Raw genomic sequence first — 21,623 nt, 5'->3', positions numbered from 1 at the left:
CAAAGTCTTGTATCGCCTACGTTTCGAAGTGACCTACACGCCCCGTTGTCTACATCGTATACAGAAGATGACCCACTTCAGACTGCGTACATTGTGGCGTCCCGGAAGCTTCCGTATAGGAGAAACTTCAAGATCATCTTGACGTCTCATATGGTCGTCTTCCTATGAACAAAAATAATATATTAAAGACTTGCGTGATTTTCTTGTGCCCGTATGCCGGTGCCCGGGGTCGAAATAGGTCGTCCTGTCTTTGTGTCCTCCCTCTGTGTGATCGTGTTTTTGGAGTTAAATTTATTATTATACGGCATGCATCGACTAGCCCAGTAGCAAGTACTACTGGAGCTCCAGGACTTCATGGCGGCTCTAGCAGACGAAAAATTGGCTTCATTAGTACCAGTAATTGGAACTATGTTTAATTGTACAATTTTTCGCATGTCAGCGCCCCGCAGAGGTCTTGGGGCACCTTTAACTACGGGCAGACACGTTTCAGCTCATATTAAACGTAACCCGTGTACTATACACTGCACGAGGGTTGTCGGGTAGTCTGTCTTGTGCTACTATTTGCCGCGTGTTGTGGTGTATAGGTCCATTTATTTTATCGCAACCGGACATAGTTGCTTACCACTGGAAATGTAAATTGTTATTTTGTAGCGGTCTATACAATGGTGAAGCTGACCTCTTTATTGCTAAATATGGGCACGTCGGTCTTTCATAGGAGGATGTGAAACTGAAGAACCTTTCGGCCATTATTCAGTGTCATCGGCAGTACTCACCATTTTGTTGTCTATTTAACTTACTTGTCTCGTCTTGCGCTGGATGTGCACGTCATCATGATTTTGGCTTCTAGCGCGGAGAAAGGACACAGAAAGGAGCAGACAGGACGATCGCTCGTCCTGTCTGCTCCTTTCTGTGTCCGTGTTTCACTTCGCGCTAGAAGCCAAAATCATGTTACCGTACCAACTCGCCCAACTGTCTATCATTTTGTGTACGTCATCACTGTGTTCACTTGTCTCCCCCGCCCCCACTTTCTTTGTTCTCCGGACCCAGGCCTCATCACTGCCTGGCTGTTCGGAGCCAAGCCCGAATGCGGCGAGGACTCCGGCCTGATGACGCAGCACGTGCGCTACTACTCGCGCATGCGCAGCGACTTGTCCGACAACAGCGTCGACGAGCACGAGAGCACACTCACCTCCGGCCCGGAGCCGCCGGCGACGCAGCAAGCGCCCCCTGCCGTCGCCACTTCTCCCGTCGCCCCGTCGGGCGGCACGCTCAACCCGTTCCAGCAGTAGTAATGGTAGTAACGGCGACGACGTCCTTGTAATGCCTACTTAACCTAAGCTACCAAACGGTGGCTATAGGGTCTCCGTCATTACGCCGCAGACTCGGACACGAGGTCTGGCGGCGAACTCGGCGCTATGCGAAAGAGGAGCTGGACTTTTTTCTTCCAAACAAAGCGGATTTAGCCATGTCGTGTTGCCATCTTAGCCAGACCAGACGACCATCTTAGTCAGGCCAGACGACAAAATGTTGCCGCAGCCGTGCGCTCAGTGGACAGTTGTCTCATTGGCCAGTGCCGAACGGAAAAGTTTACCGCATAGCAAGCGGCGTTTTCTGATGGCAGCAGGGCATGGTTGAACGTTTTTAATGAGAAGTTTTATGCGTGGGGCGTATGCACATTACCAATAACAGAGCGTCTGAGCTGATTAAACGTACTAGTAAATAGCCATACGCGAATGTGGAAAGACACGAGGATGGCACGGTTCGCAACTTCTTATGACACTGCGTTCAACCGAACATCGTAGAAATGCTATTACACGGAGCGGCAGTGTTCGTCTTATGTTATTACATTGAGCCATCGTGTTTACATTATGTGGTGCGTATGTTATGTGTCGGATTCCGACACTTGGTTGAACACGGCGTCATAAAATGTGGCCAGCGGAGCTGCCATTACGGCCTATGCCATTCCACATTCTGGTAGGCATCTATTCTTGTACGTTTATGGTGAGCTAAAAAAAAAACAACTCTCTTTCCTGATGGCCATGATTGTGGAGAAGTAGAATGAAACAACTGCATTGATGCTCATTGCGGATATTGCGTAATGACGTATTTAAACGAAGCATGCAAAACACGTATGACGATGAACGAACTTGTGGTGCTAACTTGCGGCCATAATGATGCTGGTGGCCCCACAATAACATTTATGGCTCTTAAATTTTTCTTTTTTGCACAGAAGGAACGAGTAAGGCAGTGGTGTTTTCATTGCAGTTTAGCCCAGCATGGCGCCTGACACTATTGCCAGCAGCTTTGGTGTTCCCGTCTACGCATCATGGTAATTAGGCGGCGGTAATCTGCGTATACGTAAGTTTACAAATGTCTAACGGAGCGCTTTGGCGTAACGTTATCACTCTGCTTTATCTTTGCCGCCTGCGCTAGCGAATCGGAGCAGCGTATACGTTCGTGGCATTTGGAAATAGCAGTAACGCTGACGTTGAAGCAGTGACGCAACAAGCTGAAGCGTTCGAATATGTTGCCCACGCACTGACAGAGGAAGTCTCTGAACTGCTGCGTACGCACGAAAGTTGATCATCGCAGCATGCTTCCTTTCCATTCCAGTGACGTCACAGATGCGATCGCTCAAGCAACGTGACCTAGCGCGAGCATTATGCAATCTGCCTCGTGTTCGTGTCGCACGGTTTCACCTGTGTGCGAAGGCTGCGACGCTATATACAGCCTAGATGCCGTCGGCTTACTGGCCGCTTTACAAGGCCTGCTTTCTGCAGGCGTTTCAGCAGTTTCCTTAGATTTCATTAGTAGACAGTAACGTGAGTTAGTTTACTTCCAGCAGTATGGTGGGGCCGCGAGAACTAGTATTTGAGAAAGCCAATCATGCAGTAACTCAGTTGCCGAGACATTGTCGCCTAATAGATTGCTGCTATCGCTTGATTTTGCTCCGTTCAGACAGAAAGGGGACAAACCGGCAGCATGAAGGAATGTGCGTGGGCTAATGCGGCTGACCCCTTTGCGTCAGCCAACCATGTATCCAGGCTGCATACGTTCGTGTTTTCGCGCCTTAGCTCTTCAAACGTCTGGGTATGCTTCGTCAGATCGCTCTTTTTGGTTGTCCGCACCGCGTCGGTATGCTTTCTACCACGAGAGAGCCAAACAAGTCTGTTTTCGTACAAAATGTCGTTGTTGCGGTACGAGAGCACGGTTTCCTGTGTTGCAATTATGCTTGGAATGCTTCGAAATCACTTTTCCTTTTCTTTTTGTGCTGTGGCTAGAACCTCAGGTGGACGAGGGTAGATCGTTGTTGCATTCAGAAAAAATAAATAGAAGTATGCAGGTATATTTACAGTGGCTATCAGGTGTACGAGAATGTTGATGATGCCAGACTATCAGTGCCACTTGGCACCTAAGGTGAACATCAAGTGTTTAGGGTCGTAAGGTGTTAATCTGTGTACAACCCGCGGTTTTTTTGTTTCGTGCTGTCTCCGTTCTCGGAAATCTTTCATGAAGACAATCTTCGCTAGTGTTGACCGAAAGGTTTGAGGCTAGCCGAGTTTTCCGCTCTTTATAGACAACGCCTGCTGATGAAGACGGCTTCCTTTTCTCAACATTTAACCATTCCACGCTCGTTCATGTAACTGTGATTTTTACCTAATTATGCCTATTGCAAAAGCTTTCTTGTTTTGAGTGCCATCGCATGAGCGTCTCTGCCGAGACGCGCTGAACAAATATTTCCCGGAGCGCGTTCACGCAGCTATTGCAGAAGCAAACTCGGGAACCTTATGTTGAATACGGTCACGTGATTGTCTCTATGTACGCACTCGCACTATAGTGTGAGTCAGCGTTGACGTCTTATAATCAACTGTGTTGTTCACCGGTCAGAAAAAAGACACTGAGTGTACAAGAAGCTGCTAAGGCCGCATGCAAATCGTAAACAGTCAAAAGAAGCCATTTCGTATGCATGCCTTCTCGCGCCGCATGTGTCACTTTGATTGAGACCAGAACCGCGTCTTATTATCTGATCAGCGATTTGTTCCGCTTATTGAATGGCTTCGATGTGGCCTGCCGGCTGGAGGCCAACCCGATCCCCCCCCACCCCCCCCCCCTTTCCCCATTTCTCCTACGCCGCCTTAGTATCTTCAAACTCTCGCCTAGTCTCGTAAACGCAATGTTATATCTATTTAATAATGCTGTTACTTTGGCGAGTTGGGAATGCATACTGGTATGGGTTGCGCTTTCGAAGGCAAGGATACAATGAGGTATGAAGATCAACAAACGGGAGCGCTCTATAGCTATATATCAGTTGCTAGAACGCTCGCGTTTATCTGCGTGCCGTACTGGGGCATTGCCTTCCAAAGTGCAACCCATACCGCCATCTTTTTAAGTTTTAACGCGCTGCAAGCCAACAAGGCAGCATCGCCATTCAATGTACACTTATGGATTACAATATATTACAATCATGGACAATCTGTAACATTCACGTGGTGTCCACATTCAAACTGTTTGTTTCTATAGTTTATCACCATGCCATCAATCCTACATCTTGCGCTTCAATTGAAACACTGCAATTCGCTTGTTCTTCATTTGTTATCGACCGTAGTTATCGGACACTGACACGTTTGTCAAGTGGGACAAACGCTTTCTGTTCGTTGTACGTGACATTCGCTCAATCACCGCTAGCGTCCGAAGGCCGTCCTTCGTGTTATATGAAGGAGCGGTGTCTGCCTCACTTAATATGCGGAATAGTGTTCATTACACGGAACAGTTCTGAGAGGGGACGCGTTAGCTGTGTTGCCCTCTACCGCCCATTTTCTGAGATGAGAAGTATCTGATGCAGTCGGTGACTGCGCGTGGTGAGATTGGCCGTGATAAATATTGTAAGGCGTGATATGGTAGCAATCACATTGTTTTAAGTCTTCGCTGGTCTCCATCGCCGTGTGTCGTGCCGTTAACCAAAAAAGCAACCTGTCCCGGTATAAAGTTGTGAACGCGCTGAACTTGTAACACCCTGCTGAGCGAAAAGCGTTAATGTAAGAGCCGGCAGAAACTATGTGCATGTGCAATCAATCAATCTATCTTTCTTTCGATTTCCGAAAAATCGCTTTAGGACAATTTGATTCAACTAATTCGTTTTCCGACAATCAAACTACTTTCTCTTTCTTTCTTTTTGTGGCGGCATACCGCACCATCGATATCACAAGTGTCGTTTCACGTTAAAGTCATCAGGTGAGAACAAAACATAGCGTTTAGATCATACTTCGTGGCTACACAACGTTTACACATTTAGGGGACACTCATTCCTACTCAAATTCAAAAGAAGCAAACGTGCGAAGCTTCAAGAGCGCAATCCATTTGCTTGAGTTCAGAGACGATCAGAGCCCCACGCCACGTTTTTGGCAGCTACTTCTCGACGAGAATTTCTTCTTTTCGACTTATTTCGTCGGAAAACACTGTTTACAAGCGTGAACTGAAAACACTTTTGCTAAGGCAATCAATGACGTTTTTATGCGCTGCAATGACGCCACGTTATCGGATTTGCAACGCGTCATCGGAACCTTTCGATTGCAGAGCATGGCAGCGCGCTTGTTTAGCTTCTGCGCCATTTACTGGACGCGATCTGCTTCCGGAATATATAAACCACTTTTTTTTCGGAATGCTAGTTCTCAGATCGCGCACAGGCTGTTTCCATTTCCCCTTCCTTTTAAAACAACTGCATAGTTTTAAGAGGAAAGTACAAGAATGAAATTGCGACTTAGGCTACATTGCCTTTTGTTGCGGCTTCAGGCAGTTATGGTATATTGTGCGCTACGGCAAACTCGGCGCAAAGTCAATCAACAGAAAGGTCTTTCAGATAAAGAAACGTGATATTCATACAGATAGTGGAACTAAAAACTATATTTTGTAACTCCCGCGGCACCTGAACTCGACTTTCTTTGCTTCTTCTCATCTTATGCTCCCCCTTGCCATTCCCCTGGTGCAGGGTAGCCAACCGGTCACAGTCCTGGGTAGCCTCCCGGCCTTTGATCTATCCTTTCCTCTTTTTCGTAAGCTTTCTTTTGTGTCATCGGGAAGCAGTGAAACATGTGAAAGATATGTCATAAGGTAGTCGGCACAAGAGCTGGAAGTCTTCTCGCCGCTTCGGTTGAGGGTAATGCTGCGACGGACAGCCTCTGTCCAAATAAAAAAAAAAAACTGAGCCAGTAAGAGCACAAATGCTGCTGTATCTTGGCTGCATTGTGTCAGGTCTGTGGAATTCTGCGATTCCGACATATGCTTTGATTTCGTGCCACAGTTTCTTATGATGCTGCGTAGAGGTAAATCTGATGCCACCGGCTGTCGCATCTTCTTAAAGGGTGCTCTGAGGGCACGTTAAGGATGGTGTCTAATGGAAAGTTCGAGTTTGTCTCCAACAGAGTTCGGATTAAAATATGGTCATGAATGCGGGAATAAATCGAGTTACTGCATGCGGTTGTTGCTGTCCACACTTATTCTGAGATCTATACTCGTGTTTTTTTCTATGATTCCTTACAATAATGAAACACAAAGGTATTGAAGACTGCCGAGAAAGGCGTTTTTCCTGGCGTGGACAGACATTAGGCTGACAATGAAAATAATGTAACAAGAAGTTGTTTCATTCCAAGCTAAGCCTTTGTGACTGCAAAAATATTCGTCGCCAGACTCCAATATGGGATATCCTGGTTCTCTTTGGAAGATGTTACTTCAAGGTCCTCGCTCTCTGGCGTTCCCATGCATGCAATGACACTTTACCCTGCATAATTATAGGAAACTTTGTGGTTGAGGAGCGCAGCTACTCCAAGAGCAAAGGGGCACTAGACAACGCGGTTCAGCTGCGATAATGCGCGGAGTACATTTGTTTCCTTTGACAAAAGGGTAATACAACATTCGTACGCTGCTATTGCAGTTTCAGGGCAACATTCTCTGACTCCTTGCTAAACCATCTTATCCAGAAGGCATGTTTCTTTTCGCAGCTGTGGGCTGTTTATTGGTCGCTCGAACCCACCGCTGGAGACCCGCCGGTATATAAAACAAGTACAAGCAGCTTGCTAAAAAAAAAGTAGCTTGCTAAAAGCAAGCTGCTGGCTAGCACGGTTGGTAAAAGCAGTGTGGCTACTTCTCTATCAAAAGATTACGTTTACTTGAACAACAACGTATAGCGAGATCTTTCTCATTAAAAGATGACTGGGACATTTTTCGCAAAGTCCTATGCCGTTGTCACTCGCTTGTCTGGATCGGTTGACTCGCCCAGGCAAAACCTGCAGTTCTCCTTTTGGCGCTTTTCCTCGGAGTAACAAAGCCAGCCAACAAGAGCCATTCTGGCTTCCTGGCACATGTGCGTTTCCAGAATGACGCATATGAAGCCAAGAACGATGCTATGCATACTTCATTGACTCAGGAACGACACAGAATGCTTGAGCGAGATTATGTTATCTCTTCGGTTAGAAAAGAACAAACTTCTTTGTCACTGCATTGTCTATGATTCGGTTTGTGCGCTCGCTCTTCAGAAATTTTTAAAGCTTCCTTCTTTTTAAACAATAAATAACACACTAGTTGCACACTTAGATATTTGATGCTATATCATGCAGAATTTTGGTTTATCGCTATATACGGCTATGAGAAATGTAACTGCGGGCGATTGCTCCATCCACAACGAAGTACGAAAATGAAGTGAAAGCGGGCCAAGGTTTTTTTTCTGCCCAACGAGGTGTTTCGAGCTCGCATTCTTAAGCACTGTTTTTAGAAGCTCCAACGCCACAGGAAGGATTGTGAGTAATTGCGGTGTACATCGCGAAGTAATTAGAGGAATAGTAAATATACGTTTGTTTTACACGAGTGATATTATGGTACCGCTAGTCTTTCAAAAGCTGCGCCGCATGCCAGAGCAGAGCAGCTGCTGCCATTGGCTATAGGCTTATTATCTATAAGCCACTGGCAGCAAAAAAAAAAAAAAAAAGCCCAAGGTTCGTGCAGTTGAAATACCACGTGATTCTTATATACAATTGGCTGCGTTCTTCTTTAAAGACGCGTTTGAATAGCCGCAGTTGTTTATCGGGCACCGACTGCGAATGCCTGAAGTAGAACTGGAATCCCTTTTTCATGTGTGATAAGTGTGACTACATTTTCCGCAATTTGCTCTTTTTGTTTTCTTCAGTGTTATCGAACTGTCGCTTGATGGTATTACGAATTAGAATGGGCAGCTTTCTTCACTCTTTCCACTCCAATCAACGCGTCGCCTGCTTGGATAAAAGGCACAAAATGCTTTGTTACACTGTTATGATACGCAATGGTGTATTATGCTGTACAGTGCCTATTCGAGTGATATGATTTGTATAAAGTCCTGCTGTGTTATGTTGTCCTCTGCTATGCTGTTTACCTCTTTGTTATGTTATGTTTTGATCACCGCAAGTCAATTTAGGCATGACCGAGGTTCGCTTCAGAATAACAGCAAAACTGAAAACGCATCACGCTGACGCCTCAAGAGGTTCCTATACACCAATTGCTTCAGCGTTATCGACGGCACAATCGCAATTTCTCTTCTCCAAAGCTGTGGATGGGATTATGTTTGCGGCATCGAAGAGTTATAGTTTGATGATAGCATACACAGCAACAGTGCTTCAAAATGCCTGCTCGTGTCATTCGAAATTTGCAGCCCGTTTTACCACCATCCCATAAGAGTGGCAGGGTGCGCGACGAAAACACTCGGACGGTTTCTGGATCCGGGCGAAGTGTCCCGCATTCATATGTTGCGCGAGGCGCAGAAATTCAGGGCGTAACCGCAGATACCTTTAAGCGTGATTTTAACCGTCAACATCTTCCCGCTTACCCGTCATGTAACGAAGCGAAGTCTTCTTCTATAAATCCCGTTAGACTTGTTTGCCAAGAAACGCACCGCATATGCGTCATGCAGACATGAGCTGAACTACTTCGGAACCTTTCGCTTGTCTTTTGGAGCAGCTTGCGCGTGTAATTCGCTTGTCACTCTAAACTGAAGCTGCCGCAGTAACGATTATCTTCAAAATATTTTTTCTTATGTGTCCGTGTCACTATCATAGGACTACCGGCAGCTATCGGTCTTCACGATGGCACGACCCTTTTGCATCCGAAACGTGTCACTTGAGAATCAGGCGCGCAGTTTCAGCAAGCAAATCGTGTATAACGTCTCCCTCAGTACAGGGAGCCTCGTAAGAAGGTAGGAACAGGAGAATTTACAGACCTTGCTCTGCAGTGTGCGTGACGCTGGAAAACAAAGAACGCGTGCCGGGATATCGCGCCGCAGTTGCCAGATCGAGCTCTAGCACACTCCTCTGATGCTAGGGAGAGATGGTAAGTTTGGGGAAAAGTTAGTATAGGGCTGAGCACTGTGTCCTGGCAGCGCTGAATGTCAAAGACAAAAAAAAAGCCATGCAATTTAATGTTAGTCTAGTAGTCGCATATACACATTATAAGCGCAAGCTAAAGATTATGCCAACGTTCAGCTCTCGCCTTGAAACCGATGTCTTTCATCTTTGCAGCGCTGTTTTATACATGCTGACTTTTCTGGTGTTGTGTGTGTGTGTGTATACTCGTAACACGTATGTATAAAGAAAAGAAACTGTTCTCTTTTCAGTGTTGTGAATACTGTTATCGTCGGTGTACACCCGTTGTCTTCTTAATAGTATAACATACGCTATTGTCACTATAGACCTATTCTCGCAGTCTTAAACGCACGCTCCCATGCCGTTCAGAAGTGAAGCACTCACCATAGGCCCTTGAAATAACGTCCGCGTGGAGTGGCTACCTGAATTGGACAAATAAAAGAAAAAGAAGTGTTTCTTTTATATTCCAGTTCACTTCTAGTGCGTGCAAACTGGGCAGAGCTAGCATTACCTGCGCCTTGCATTGAACAGCATTTTGCGCGCATTTATAGTCCGGCTTCACAAGTAAAGTTTTGGCTGAAGTGTACGAAGTTTTGGCAGAAGCTGTGCGCTATTCTAACCCTGCACTCAGTGCAACAACTGAAAAAAGAATACATCGCGACGTACCGCTCAAGCCTGTTAGGTTATAGGCTCCGTAGGGCCTTGGAAGGTGCCACTACACCTGAGTTTAAAACGCCACCACTGTCAGGAATTTCGTTCGCAGCCTCCGAAGCAGGCTACTCATGGTGACCTAACGCTACATTCGACGTTTCGCTCTTATGATTTGGTCTCGTTAGCGCACAATCACTTATGCGAGTGCCGACCTTAGTATTATCGAAAGATCGAGAAATTGTCAGAAGCTACCAACTAATCTTTTTTTGAAGCTATTCTAGAAAACACTTATCGAACCATGTATCCGTCATTGCGCTTCAGTATTAGAGTCTGCTCGCACGCCATTGATGAAATTATCGCCACTGGTGGCTCTGCTCTCCGCGTGGTGCAAGAGTTATTGTTCGAAAGCAGCACTGCCTTTGGATCTCCGCCGGTCACTGTCATGTTGCATTGAAGTATAATTCCAGGCTTCGTTATCTGAACCGCAATTTTATTGTGAAATTCACCGAAATGAACGATTTCAAAGGAGCTCAGGTATGCATAAACTGATGCTTCAGAGTTATAGACGCGTAAATTAATAAATACGCCAATTTCCCCTGTAGGTTGAAACAACACGATCCTCTCCGACACTTGCCAATCCACGCTTATATACTACTTTGACAGTTCTTGAAAGCACATGTCGCATTGAAGGAGACAAGTCCACTTGTCCAAGCGTTGGCTCCTTCTTTCACATTGTTCTCGTTTTGCTCATCGTATTGAATTTCCATCTCCCGCCTTCCACGTGTTTTCTCTTTGACAGTTCTTGCAACCTAAGACTCCGACGTGGAGCAGTTTCTTCCCATTTTCTTCTTTCGATCGCTGACATTGCTAGTCTCCAACGCTTTCCCTTCTGCAAAAGGCACGAAGGCAAAACAAGGAAACGAGGCGTACTGTACTATACCTTAGGATACGAGTAAACGCAGCTGCACGTCTATTCCTAATCAGTTTTGCTGTTTGAGTCCGTGGTGTCTAATGCGGACCTTATGCCGTCTGTAACTGTAGCCGTAATTCTAACTCGTACGTCATCCCACTGCCTTCAATTTCCTGCCAAAAAAATTAAATAAATAAGACTGATTCCGTTCCATGGACACCTCCTGCTGCCCGTTTCGCTGGTCTTTCCCAAGATAAAGCTTGTCATCCTTTTTGGTTGCCACGTTTGTTCGTGTCAAATACATGTGCACGAGATAATGTCGCGCAGATTATTGCGAGAATGTGCTAGCACATGGCTCGAGATTGCATGATAAGCGACCGCTTTACTTTATTAACTGTTTTAACGAGAGGTTGGTGCCAATATGTTGCTCTGGCTTCTCCGTTTCCCTGACATGGTTGTGCCCACAATGATTATATTAACAAAAGAAAAATAGGTACATTAGAAATTAACGCAGGGGCCTCAATTTATTAGAAGGCTGCTACAAACGGAGCGAGACGATAATGAGGGTTCGCGCCATTCGTTTGATTTCACGTAAAAGGTTTGAGGTGTAACTGACCTCTTGCAGAAAACAAAAAATGAAGAAATGACACGAGATGGAAAATTCGCTCGCCAATGAGGGCATTTTTTTTTCTGGTGTCTTCCTTTCGTGCCCCATTGTCAGGTGTCACCGCAAAATGGTGACCACAACGATCACGCTTCCGACTTATCTCTGGCCGCGTTTCATCTGATCCCCCGGCATTGATATTACACTGTCTTACACTATCCGATGACCACACTGTAAGTTGCGCTGTTACACCGGCCAAACTGTGTTTTTCTGTGTGTAAATGTGACCGAAGCGTGAACCCCATAGCACGTACTTTGGGCAATAGAAAAGTCTGCTTCGCGATTGGGTCACGCCGCGTGCAAACACGCGCCAGAAATGAGTCGGAAATGCCTTCTTTGTGGTTACGATTCAATCGTCGAGGTGACATGTAGAACAATAACGGAGGACAAGGGCATTCAAACCCGTTGAAATCTCTCCAGACAATCTGGCTCCACGCGACCAAGCAATCAGTGAGACGTCAGATGCGAGTAAATGGTGACCACCGTGACATGGGGCATTTTAAGGTAACCTGCGCAGGCTAGTGGACGACCTCGTCGTTGTTTACCGCATAACCGCGAATCGCCGTCTTCTCGAGTACAGTACTGAAGCCAGCCACTGGGGCTGGTTCAAACTTCAATCAAGGGAATGCAGGAACTTGTACTTGCTCCAGTGTGTTTGAGTACTCTTGGTGCTTTCAGTTTCGTTGTGTCAGAATATACAGGTGCGCAGGTGTTCTAATCTGCCTTTGGCAAAGGTGCGAGTGCTAGCTAAAAGTGGTGTAGCCTTCCCTTTTCTTTTTGTGCTGTGATGGTGCAAATGTTTGGACAATGTTGGCGAACAACCACCCCGGTTCACCCAAAGTCAAATATGTCGATAAAAAAAGAACATGATTGAGTGTGTGTGTTTACATGTGTAACTTACATGGCGATATCTATTTACCATGCATATAGTTGTCTTTAAAATGATGCAATAAATCAAAAAAAAGAATATTTCCTCCTGTCTCAGCAGATTCTGTGTCCTGTCATCCTTCCTGTTTTTGGGTTGCTGAAGTGCACAGCGTTTCTTACATTATCACCTTTAAGGAAATCTAAGGAGATCGAGTTTCCTAATGGCACGGCCGCATCTGAGCCGAGCCGACACCAATTCCGGCAAGACGTCGATGATAGGCTGACTAGCCAGCGGACTATTTTACTTAGAGGTACTGGAGAGCTTTAGGTTAGGGGACGCAGTCGGCTTGCGCAGGCAAGAACTAGGGACGATGGTACTGCGCAGACCCAGACGTACGGGTCTACGCATGCGCAGTACCATGGCCCCTAGTATCTGCGTACGTCCATTATCTAAAACTCTCTATTCGGTTGTACTAGGCCGGCAACGCCGCCAACGCGAACAACTACAGTGACTCGTCGTGCAGTGTGACAGGCTCTCGCCAATGCCGCCTAAACCATGCAGTCTCCCGATCGTCGTTTGGCCATTCCATCGGGATATCGGCTGTTGAGCGATCACTCAGCATCCAAGCAGGCGACCGATATGGTGGCGCAGCAACTATACACTTGGATATATATATTTATTGGCGCTCAAAGTGAGCCGACAAAAAACTTGCTTCCGGAGTTGAAATGCACGATTGTGAGCTCTGACAGACGTCCACACCGACTTCGAGCCGGTGTCGATCTCGTGCAGAGGAGGTTAGGTCTCTAGGACAGCCGACCAGTTCACGCACAATCAAACCGCGGATCGCCCGAACAAAAGGAAAGCAATTACGTTTAAAGAAACCGCTTTTATAGTATGTTTCTGGGCACATGTAGTTCAGGTTTGGCAATTTCACACTCCACATGTCGCCTACAGCAGCCTCTAAGGCTGCGAAGGAAGCAAAACGATGTTCCAAACGCCAAGAGGCACGCCCATATGTCTCATCGCTCATCCGTGCATTACGCACCCGGAAAAGCAAAAGCTTGGGAATGTTTTCGCGACCACGTACAAGTGGCGCGCACTCTCAGTGCTTCGCGATAGACCATCGGAAGTAGCATCGCCATTGTCAATCGCGTCGTTCAAATTTTGCTTTTCCCCCCTCGTAGGCAGTTTGTTCCGGCACTGCCGTCAACACGTGGAAAGCTTAAGCCCGGTGTGCCAACACAAATTGCAAGTACTACTCTGTGAAGGATAGCGAGAAACCTACCGCCATGAGGGTTACAGTAACTTAAGGCTCGCAGTCAATTTCGGGTTGGCTTTGGCACACTTGCCATGGCCGGCGCGCAGGCAGCTCGTCTGCGTACAGATGACGGCCAGACTGACCGTATCTTCCCAGGATTTCATGCACAATGACGTGATTTCTGATGCAAGCAGCGAGCTTCCACGTACCGGGTACCGCCTGAAGCGAAAGGCCTCACTCCCTTCTTCCTAGCTCTGATCTCACCCGTCCTTAATTGGGTAAGTACGTTGTCTGTTTCGATAAGTCCTCAGGAACCCGACACTGTTCGCTTAGACGCCTCTAGACATACACGCGCTGCGTGTCCTCAAGAGTCGAAGGCTACAGATTCACGTGGTCGATATATTCTGGTTGCGAAGGGACTTAAGTTCTTCTAAAGCGCATGCCCTTGTGGCATTCTTATCTCCTGGGACTTCTGCTTCAGCACTGGGCGCATTGCTGCGGTAAGAAAAAGATAAAAAAGGCAAGTCAAAGGCAATTTACAGCCTGGTGAGCTAGTGTTATGTTTTATTGAAGTGCGCACTCAGGTAAGGACACTTCGAATAGAAAACACTGTGCTGCCATTAAATCATAAGCTGCCACTGTTTAATTTAATTGGCCTTCACAAAGCAACAAGCCAGCGAAGCACCTTTTCCCAAACAAATAAGTAGCATTCCTTCTCTACTTACATCGCAGAACTTACGAGCAGATGATATCTAACATCGGGGAAGTGCACTAACATGCTCTGGTGAAGAAAGAGACGCAGCAGGGTTCGGGCTCTCGTACTGCGGGCGCGAGCAAAGACGCAGAGTAAAACAGGCGTCCTGCGTTCTGGCATACGGTCGGCTGTTCCTTTTTTTCGTGCATTTTCCTTTCCATTATTTCATCATTCTTAAGTTCAATTAGTAAGTACGATTTGCCCTGTGTTGTCTTCGGTGTTTCTGCTTGTTGGCTTCTTATGAAATACAGGGTTGAGTTTCAGCGAACATTTTCAAAAATCTTTAAAGGTTGCCTGTGGCAGACATCACAATTCTAGTTCATGAGCTGGTCTACTCGAAGCGGCGGACAATAGTTGCACAAAAAATGGAGATGCAAATTCGACAAATAATAAAAATACCCTAATTAAGTTGTTACCTAATTACACTATGGCCCATATTGCAACTTACAAATTATAGCCGTACATAGAGTTCGCAAGGCGGACCACTTGGGACGAATTTTCAAGAAGACGCCAGTTTCGCGATATAAATTCCAGAACTTTGCGGAGAAATGCATTGGCGTTGCAGTTAATTTGTTAAAAGAACGTCGTTTCGTGCACAAGAAAGAAATATTGGTTGATATTCACAGGCGAGGAACACGCACATAAGGCTGCACGATTAGGCTTGGTATAGCGGATGCCTCGGTGCGGTTCGATAAGCACAGAACACATGCATGAACCAGGCCCTTTCTTTTTTTACACCACATAGAATTTCTGAATATCATGTCTGGCAGATAGCATAATTCTAGTCACTGAGCGGAACTATACTCAAACAGGCAGACATTTCTTGCACGAGGAAGTGAAATGCGTAATCGGTTAATTAACGAAAATATACTAGTAACGTTATAGTAACTTTGAGGCACACAGTGAAGTCAGCGAATTGTAGCGGCTGCGTTCGCAAGGTGTAGCCACTTGGAACGAATTTTCAGGATGATAATGTTCGCGGTATTCATTCCCAAAGTGCGCGACGAAATACAGGGGCGTTTCAGTTACTTCTGTCCTTCAGTGCATAAAACGGTGGTTTGTTAAAAAGCAAGTGGAGCAAGGATACATTTTCACCGCATGGCTCACAGCGCATATCTGAAGACCTATACTTTCCTTGGAATTCGTGCCAAGTGGATAACTCACCGGCTACGACACCTAAATAGCAGTTTTTGCCGTAATGTAAATGTTTGAAAAGTTCGTTAGCGAATGTTTATTAATCAGCCGAAGGTGCACTTAAATTTCTCGTGTGAGTAATAACCGCTACTTCGACTAATCCAATTCAACGACTACACTTATACTATTTGCAACAGGCCATTATTTGAAGTTTTGCATGGTGTGAAAGAAAGGTTGACAGTCACTTTAGCATGTACTAAAGAGGATAAAGGCGAAAGCCTTCGCGCTTACGAAACATTAATTAAATTACTTGACATTCTCATTCAAATGCGTTGTTGCTTTCTATTACTTGCTTTCTCTTTACTTGTTTTTCCCATTTTTTTTTTTCGGTCACCTAGACATCGCCATTGGTTCTGCGTGTATATGGTACGTTAGAACCGTGGTGGCAAGTCTGTGAAGACCATTAAGACACATGCGGAGATTCACTGAATGAATTTCTTTCTTTATTTTAACACTTTAATCGACGAGGGTAGCTACATGGGCTCGCATAAATGGCGTCTTCTACTTTCTTGTAGCGCAGGCAGAATGAGAGGGACACGGAAAGGCAAATTAGACAAACACGCAGCTCTAGCTTTGAACAAAAAATTTATTTCCAGTTCTCGCAGGCGTATGCTTGTACCTCTGAAAATGCCATAAGGCACGCGTACATTTCTCGGCAAATATGAACAAAACCGGGGAAAACCGCACGCAGGAACTTTTTGTGGTACCACTGATTATTTAAAAAGGTGTCCGTCCAACGCGAGGACAGATTATTGAGCTATGTCATTGATGAAGAAATTGATGGCTTATTGGCGCATGCGGCGGGATGTTTCTGCCATATCGCCGGACGGTCGTCTGATTTTTCGACCCATGGGCCGGCTAAGGCTTTCGCCTTAGAAAGCAATCCTTATAGATGCACCTGCTTACTTGAGATGAAATCACAAAGCAGGATAATCCAGTAAAAAAAAAAAGGAGAACTAGCGGTGTGCGTCTCCTCGTCCGACGCTAGGTGGGCGAGAGATATGCTGTTGCTCCTGAAGCGAAACAAGTTGTGTCATAATGAATGCGATTTGCGATAGAAAATTTACAAGGCGGTAGCAAATTCACAAATATTGCCAAAGTTCGTAACGTTCAGTGCTACTACCTCGTGCTTGCGTTGTAAAACGTTATCTGTCAGGCAACGTTCCCTTTACTTCTTCTCCCTTTTAATTTCTCTCTGCCTTTCCTTCCTTTCATCTTCTTCCCCTTCTCTTCTTTTTCTTCTCCTTTTTCTTCTCACTTTCGCAGTCATCGCAATAGCAGCGGTAACTGCGCTCTGGTCCCATGGCCAGAGATGCCCATGGCCAGAGTAAATACAGCAAGATGAGTCACATGCTGCCGAACAACCCCGCGTAGACATCTGGAAGCAGTTCCACACTGCATGTATAATACCTAGGCGTCCTTTATGCAGCCGCGAGGACAGACACATAGAAAGCCCAGGTATGCCAGCACACAGTGCCGTATTGCCGCCGTTGACAGAGTTCAATGCCATCCATCGCGCGCGATGTGCGGCGGAAGGCGCGAGGCGGAGAACGCTCGTTCAAGGCTCTTCGTTCTCGCGACTGGGGCTGGACGTTTCAACCCGGACATTTCAAAACAATAATTAATAAAATAATTAGATTTGTCGATTTACATGCGTAGGCTAAAGAAACGCCGAACTACATTAAAATACAAGAAAGTCTGAAGCAGCAAACAATGCGCCTCTATTCCACCCCGTGAAAAGTGGATGCACAGCGAAGCTGGTGCGGACGTTAGACAAGTTTCACCACCACAACTGACGTCAGACAACGTTGCACAAGCACTGCGACCACAAGAGACGTAACGTCACGCGCGCACGCACGTGTGCGGAAGTGCAGCATACGTCTTCATCCTTCTAGACCATCCGCCAAGCGGTAGTGCCCTATTAAACTAAATTGATGTTTAAAAGTAAATTGCGTCGGAAATGGCGTAAAGTACGATTTACACACAAGCTGCAGAAGTGACAGTTTCGGATTGGTGTTCGAATATATGAGAAAACATAAATCTGCTAAGGAAAACTGAAAGACAAAGCCTTTTTCCAGTTGCTGTTTGAAATCTGTCTCAGTCGCCACGGCCGCTAGGTGATGGTACCCCCCCTCTCGCCCTGTTAGCAACAACATGCATTCCACATTCTTGTAGGCCCTCCGCGTGGGGCAAGTGCGTTATTGAACTAATTGAATTTTTCAAAGTAAAGTGTGTCAGAAAATTCGTAAAGTACTAACATGGTCACTGGATAAAACGCAACATGACAGCATTGCATTGTAATTCGAATATAAGAGAAAAGATAATTGTTTTACGCGGAAACTCAAACACAAACCCCTTTTCTAGCTGCCGTTTTTGGGATGAGCACGCCACGAAAAATCTCGACCAACTAGAGTCTAACAGCTTCGCTGTAAGAAAAAAAAAAGAAAAAAAAGGAAATGAAATGCGGTGCATATCGACAGTTGCCTTCAACGTTACGTCCGGGACACTTTCCCTGAGCGGGCATGTGAGATATATAGATGGTTTGCATTGACGTCATCACGGCCGCCATGTTGGGGTACCGGCATGTCGAGAAGCTGCGCAAAGACAGGTGATAGCGCGCACGACAAGCGCGTTTTGCGTCGAGCATCAAATCCATGGCTTCACGTCAAAACTGTCTACAACACTGTATCTCAAGGCATCCTAGCGCCGGTTCTCACAGCCGGTGACTAGAGCGCGTCGTTCGGAGCTTCCACAATAATACATCCTTTCCTCTTTTCTGTAAAAAAAAATGATTTTTTAAAATAATTGTGGTTATGGTTGCATGCGACTTTTTTTTCCCGTCAACAAAAGAGAAACGCGTTCCAACTTTTTTTCTCTCCAAATGCATCAACGATTAGCGCGCATACCTCACCCGATTCAACTCCCGTTGTCTCGGCTTCACCGCGTTGCACTTCCGCGTCGAGTCGCCGTTGCTCTTGACCCGCTTTGGCCGAGACGGCACCCAGTGACGTGCGGCGGCAACCAGGTGGCTGCATGGGGCGTCGGTATTTCAACTGTGCACACACTTCCAAGGGCCTCCATGCTGGCCACAGCCAAGGACGCTGACGCCCAACTGAGCGCGCTTCTGCATTTCATCTCCGCCTCGGGAAGTCTTAACGGGCGTTTCGGCGAAGCGTTGAAGTGGACGCTAAATAGGAACACTAAACTAGCTTTAGACGGACGAAGTATTATCTCAAAAATAAATTTTTGATGACTTCGCGGTAACGGCTACATAAATCATCGAAAGATAAACCGAACGTAAGACTTGCATTTCTTTTTCTTATTTCGCGCCGAAGATCCAGCGCCGTTACGAGAGTGTGACGTTACGGATTTCGAAATATTTTATAAGTGTTTGAGCCGCTTTTCCTGAGTGAAAATTCTCGAAACTTGCTAAGTTCGTGGGCACTAATAGAATACTACAGTCCCATCTTTAGCGACAACAAAAACTAACAAGGTGTCGCTGAAATCCGTCACGTCAAATCGAAATCATGACGATCTTTTGTTTTCGCATGTTTTTCTGATTTACCCAGCCTCCTCTCCCGGTAAAAGGCCTTTTTACTAGTCGTGGAAGGATAATTTACTAATGCGCCTCAAACCATTTTTCTATTGAGCATCCTTTTAAAAACACTTCAAAAGTAAACACTATATAGATTTCGACAGATATAGTATCGTATGAAAGTTCTTTACCTCACCACCACTTAGAGTGACGCCTAACGTCATTAAAGCGTTGAATGTTTTGTATGCACACGTTATAGACCTTTTTGTTTGTTTTGCTGAAAGCACGCATGATTAGACGAATTCCAAGCGTTTAAGTTGCTCATGGTTTCCGCGAGAACATTACTTTATAGCGTGGTTTATTGAAGTACGCGTGCGCTAAGAGATTGTTGCTAGAACCGAATTTGAAAGCCAGGTTTACATTTTTCGAATTTCGCACTGGGACATCAGTAACAGCACATCGATCTGACTTCAAAGATTTCTGTGTATTCACTCCCGTTTAGGTCGCTGTGGTCAAGAAAAGCTCCTCGACACTTCCTCTTTGTTCAGTCTTTGGGTCCTTTAAAGTACAATACAGGACTGAACGTAGCATTCACGAACACTTATGTGCGTCACATAGGACGTGCCACCAATGTCTGCTGTGAAAATTGTGGCAGTTTGGAGATGCGCAGCGCGTATTACTTAGTAGCTTAGCGGCTATGGCGTGGGGTTGCCGAGATCGATGGTGCGGGGCTTTTATCGCGGCTTGGAGGTTGCGTTTCAATGGAGACGAAATGCAAGAACGTTTGTGTGCTCACAGACAATCATTGAGTTATGCTATAATTTCTATAAGTGCAATCTTAGTGCAGTGAATGAGTGCCTAATCAATATTTAGCTGAGGAGCGCTGTGTGTAAATCGAACAAGCACGGTGGCTCGGGGATGTCAGCTCTGTCGAGCCTTGAAAAAGATTAATGGCGCCGTTAGCCCGCGCTTGAAATGGAAGACGAGGGCAAGCTTAGAAATACGTAGACAAAACAAACGTTCACAGACACATGTACAGATAGGAGAGTTTATCTACGCGTTCCTAACTTACCTGTACTTATCTCAAGCTCAATGAGAGCGCTTTATTTCGCGCTCAATGCTTTTCTCTGTGGACGTGAATCGACTTACTATAGTTCAGCAAGAAGTAATCTTAAGTTGCCTTATACCTGAAGCCCTTAGAAGTTGTGGAAGCTGATTCTTTCTTGCAGCGTTAATTCTAACAATGTTTTAGGGCGAAAGCCTTAGCTCTCTATGTATCAAGGTTGCGTTGTGAGGTATAGAAAATAATATCACGTGACCAGAGGAAGGTCGGAAGCGAATCAAAGCATGTCCAGCCGTGTAAAAGAGATTATAGATTAGCAAAGTTAATCAATGATTGATTAGTGATTGGATTTATTTTCTATTTATTATACCCTAAAGGTATGGTTGTACATTGCAGAGAAGAAGGGGCAATGGTCGATACGGAGGCAAGCTACACATGCCTGATTACAGGTACAAAATGCAAAAAAACAAAAATAATTTTGAAAGAAAAGAATAAAATCAAACATGTCGAAGTCAATAATTAATAATAAAAAATTAAGCGAGAATAAGGATGACTACGGTTGATTAAGGTAGATTAGCATGTATTAAGGCTTATAAAGGTGGATCAGGGTGGATTAATAACGATTAAGGTGGATGATTGACAATAAGGCGGATTAGGGTAGTTTAAGGTCGATTAATGTGGATAAATAAGGAGTATAAAGTCGGGTTAAGGTGGACTGAGGTCAGTTAAGGTGGAGGATTAGGATGTGCTAGCATGAATTAAGGCGGATTAGGGTGCATTAAGATTTATTATAGGGTGTAAGGTAGATCAGACTAGATTAGAATGGATTAAGATGGATGATTAAGGTGAATTAGCGTGAATTCAGATTGATTAGAGTGTATTAAGGTAGATTACAGCAAGCTTTACAAGGCTTTCGCCTTCGCATTTCTTAGGCAATAGCTAAACACCTGGGAATATTTTATGCGAAGCATATTACGAGAGCTCAACCCAGCTCCTCAGGCGCGGCGGTGTCGCCATGAAACCACGTGACACCGTGACGTCACGACAGAGGAGAAGTGGCTTTGGCTCAACTCTTGCAAGACGGGCTGGGTGGGAATCGAACCAGGGTCTCCGGAGTGTGGGACGGAGACGCTACCACTGAGCCACGAGTACGATGCTTCAAAGCGGTACAAAAGCGCCTCTAGTGAATGCGGTGTTGCCTTAGAAACGAGCTGTTTCTAAGGCGTGCGTCTCTTGCTCAGGCGCACATTTCGTTGCCGCGCCGAACGCTGCTTTGATCGACGCTCACCGCGTCCAATGCGGGGCGCGTAGTCGCTGCCCTGTAGCCCATTGTCTTACACCCCTTGG

The 21,623-nt window shown here is 45.7% G+C and overlaps 2 protein-coding genes across 4 annotated transcripts in view; both read left to right on the top strand.

The window, feature by feature from the left end:
• Positions 1-12,579, top strand: part of LOC139061250 (major facilitator superfamily domain-containing protein 4A-like) — a 457,040-nt gene extending 444,461 nt beyond the window's left edge. For both annotated transcript variants that reach the window (XM_070540958.1, XM_070540957.1), the window contains one exon: positions 1,048-12,579. In XM_070540958.1, coding sequence (XP_070397059.1) covers positions 1,048-1,289 — 242 coding nt within the window. In that variant the 3' untranslated portion in view covers positions 1,290-12,579. The remainder of the gene's footprint in view (positions 1-1,047) is intronic.
• A 1,074-nt stretch (positions 12,580-13,653) lies between these two features.
• Positions 13,654-21,623, top strand: part of LOC139061251 (mediator of RNA polymerase II transcription subunit 28-like) — a 97,590-nt gene continuing 89,620 nt past the window's right edge. The window contains exon 1 of one of the 2 annotated variants that reach the window (XM_070540959.1): positions 13,654-14,008. The gene's annotated coding sequence lies outside the window, so the exon portion shown is untranslated. Of the gene's footprint in view, positions 14,009-18,953; positions 18,976-21,623 lie in introns of those variants that run through there. The other variant, XM_070540961.1, reaches the window with a different exon arrangement.

The sequence above is a fragment of the Dermacentor albipictus genome, chromosome 6, assembly GCF_038994185.2.
Source record: "Dermacentor albipictus isolate Rhodes 1998 colony chromosome 6, USDA_Dalb.pri_finalv2, whole genome shotgun sequence".
Lineage (NCBI taxonomy): Eukaryota > Metazoa > Arthropoda > Arachnida > Ixodida > Ixodidae > Dermacentor > Dermacentor albipictus.
The sequence above is the reverse complement of the archived record's forward strand: the minus strand, read 5'-3'. Positions and strand labels throughout refer to the sequence as shown.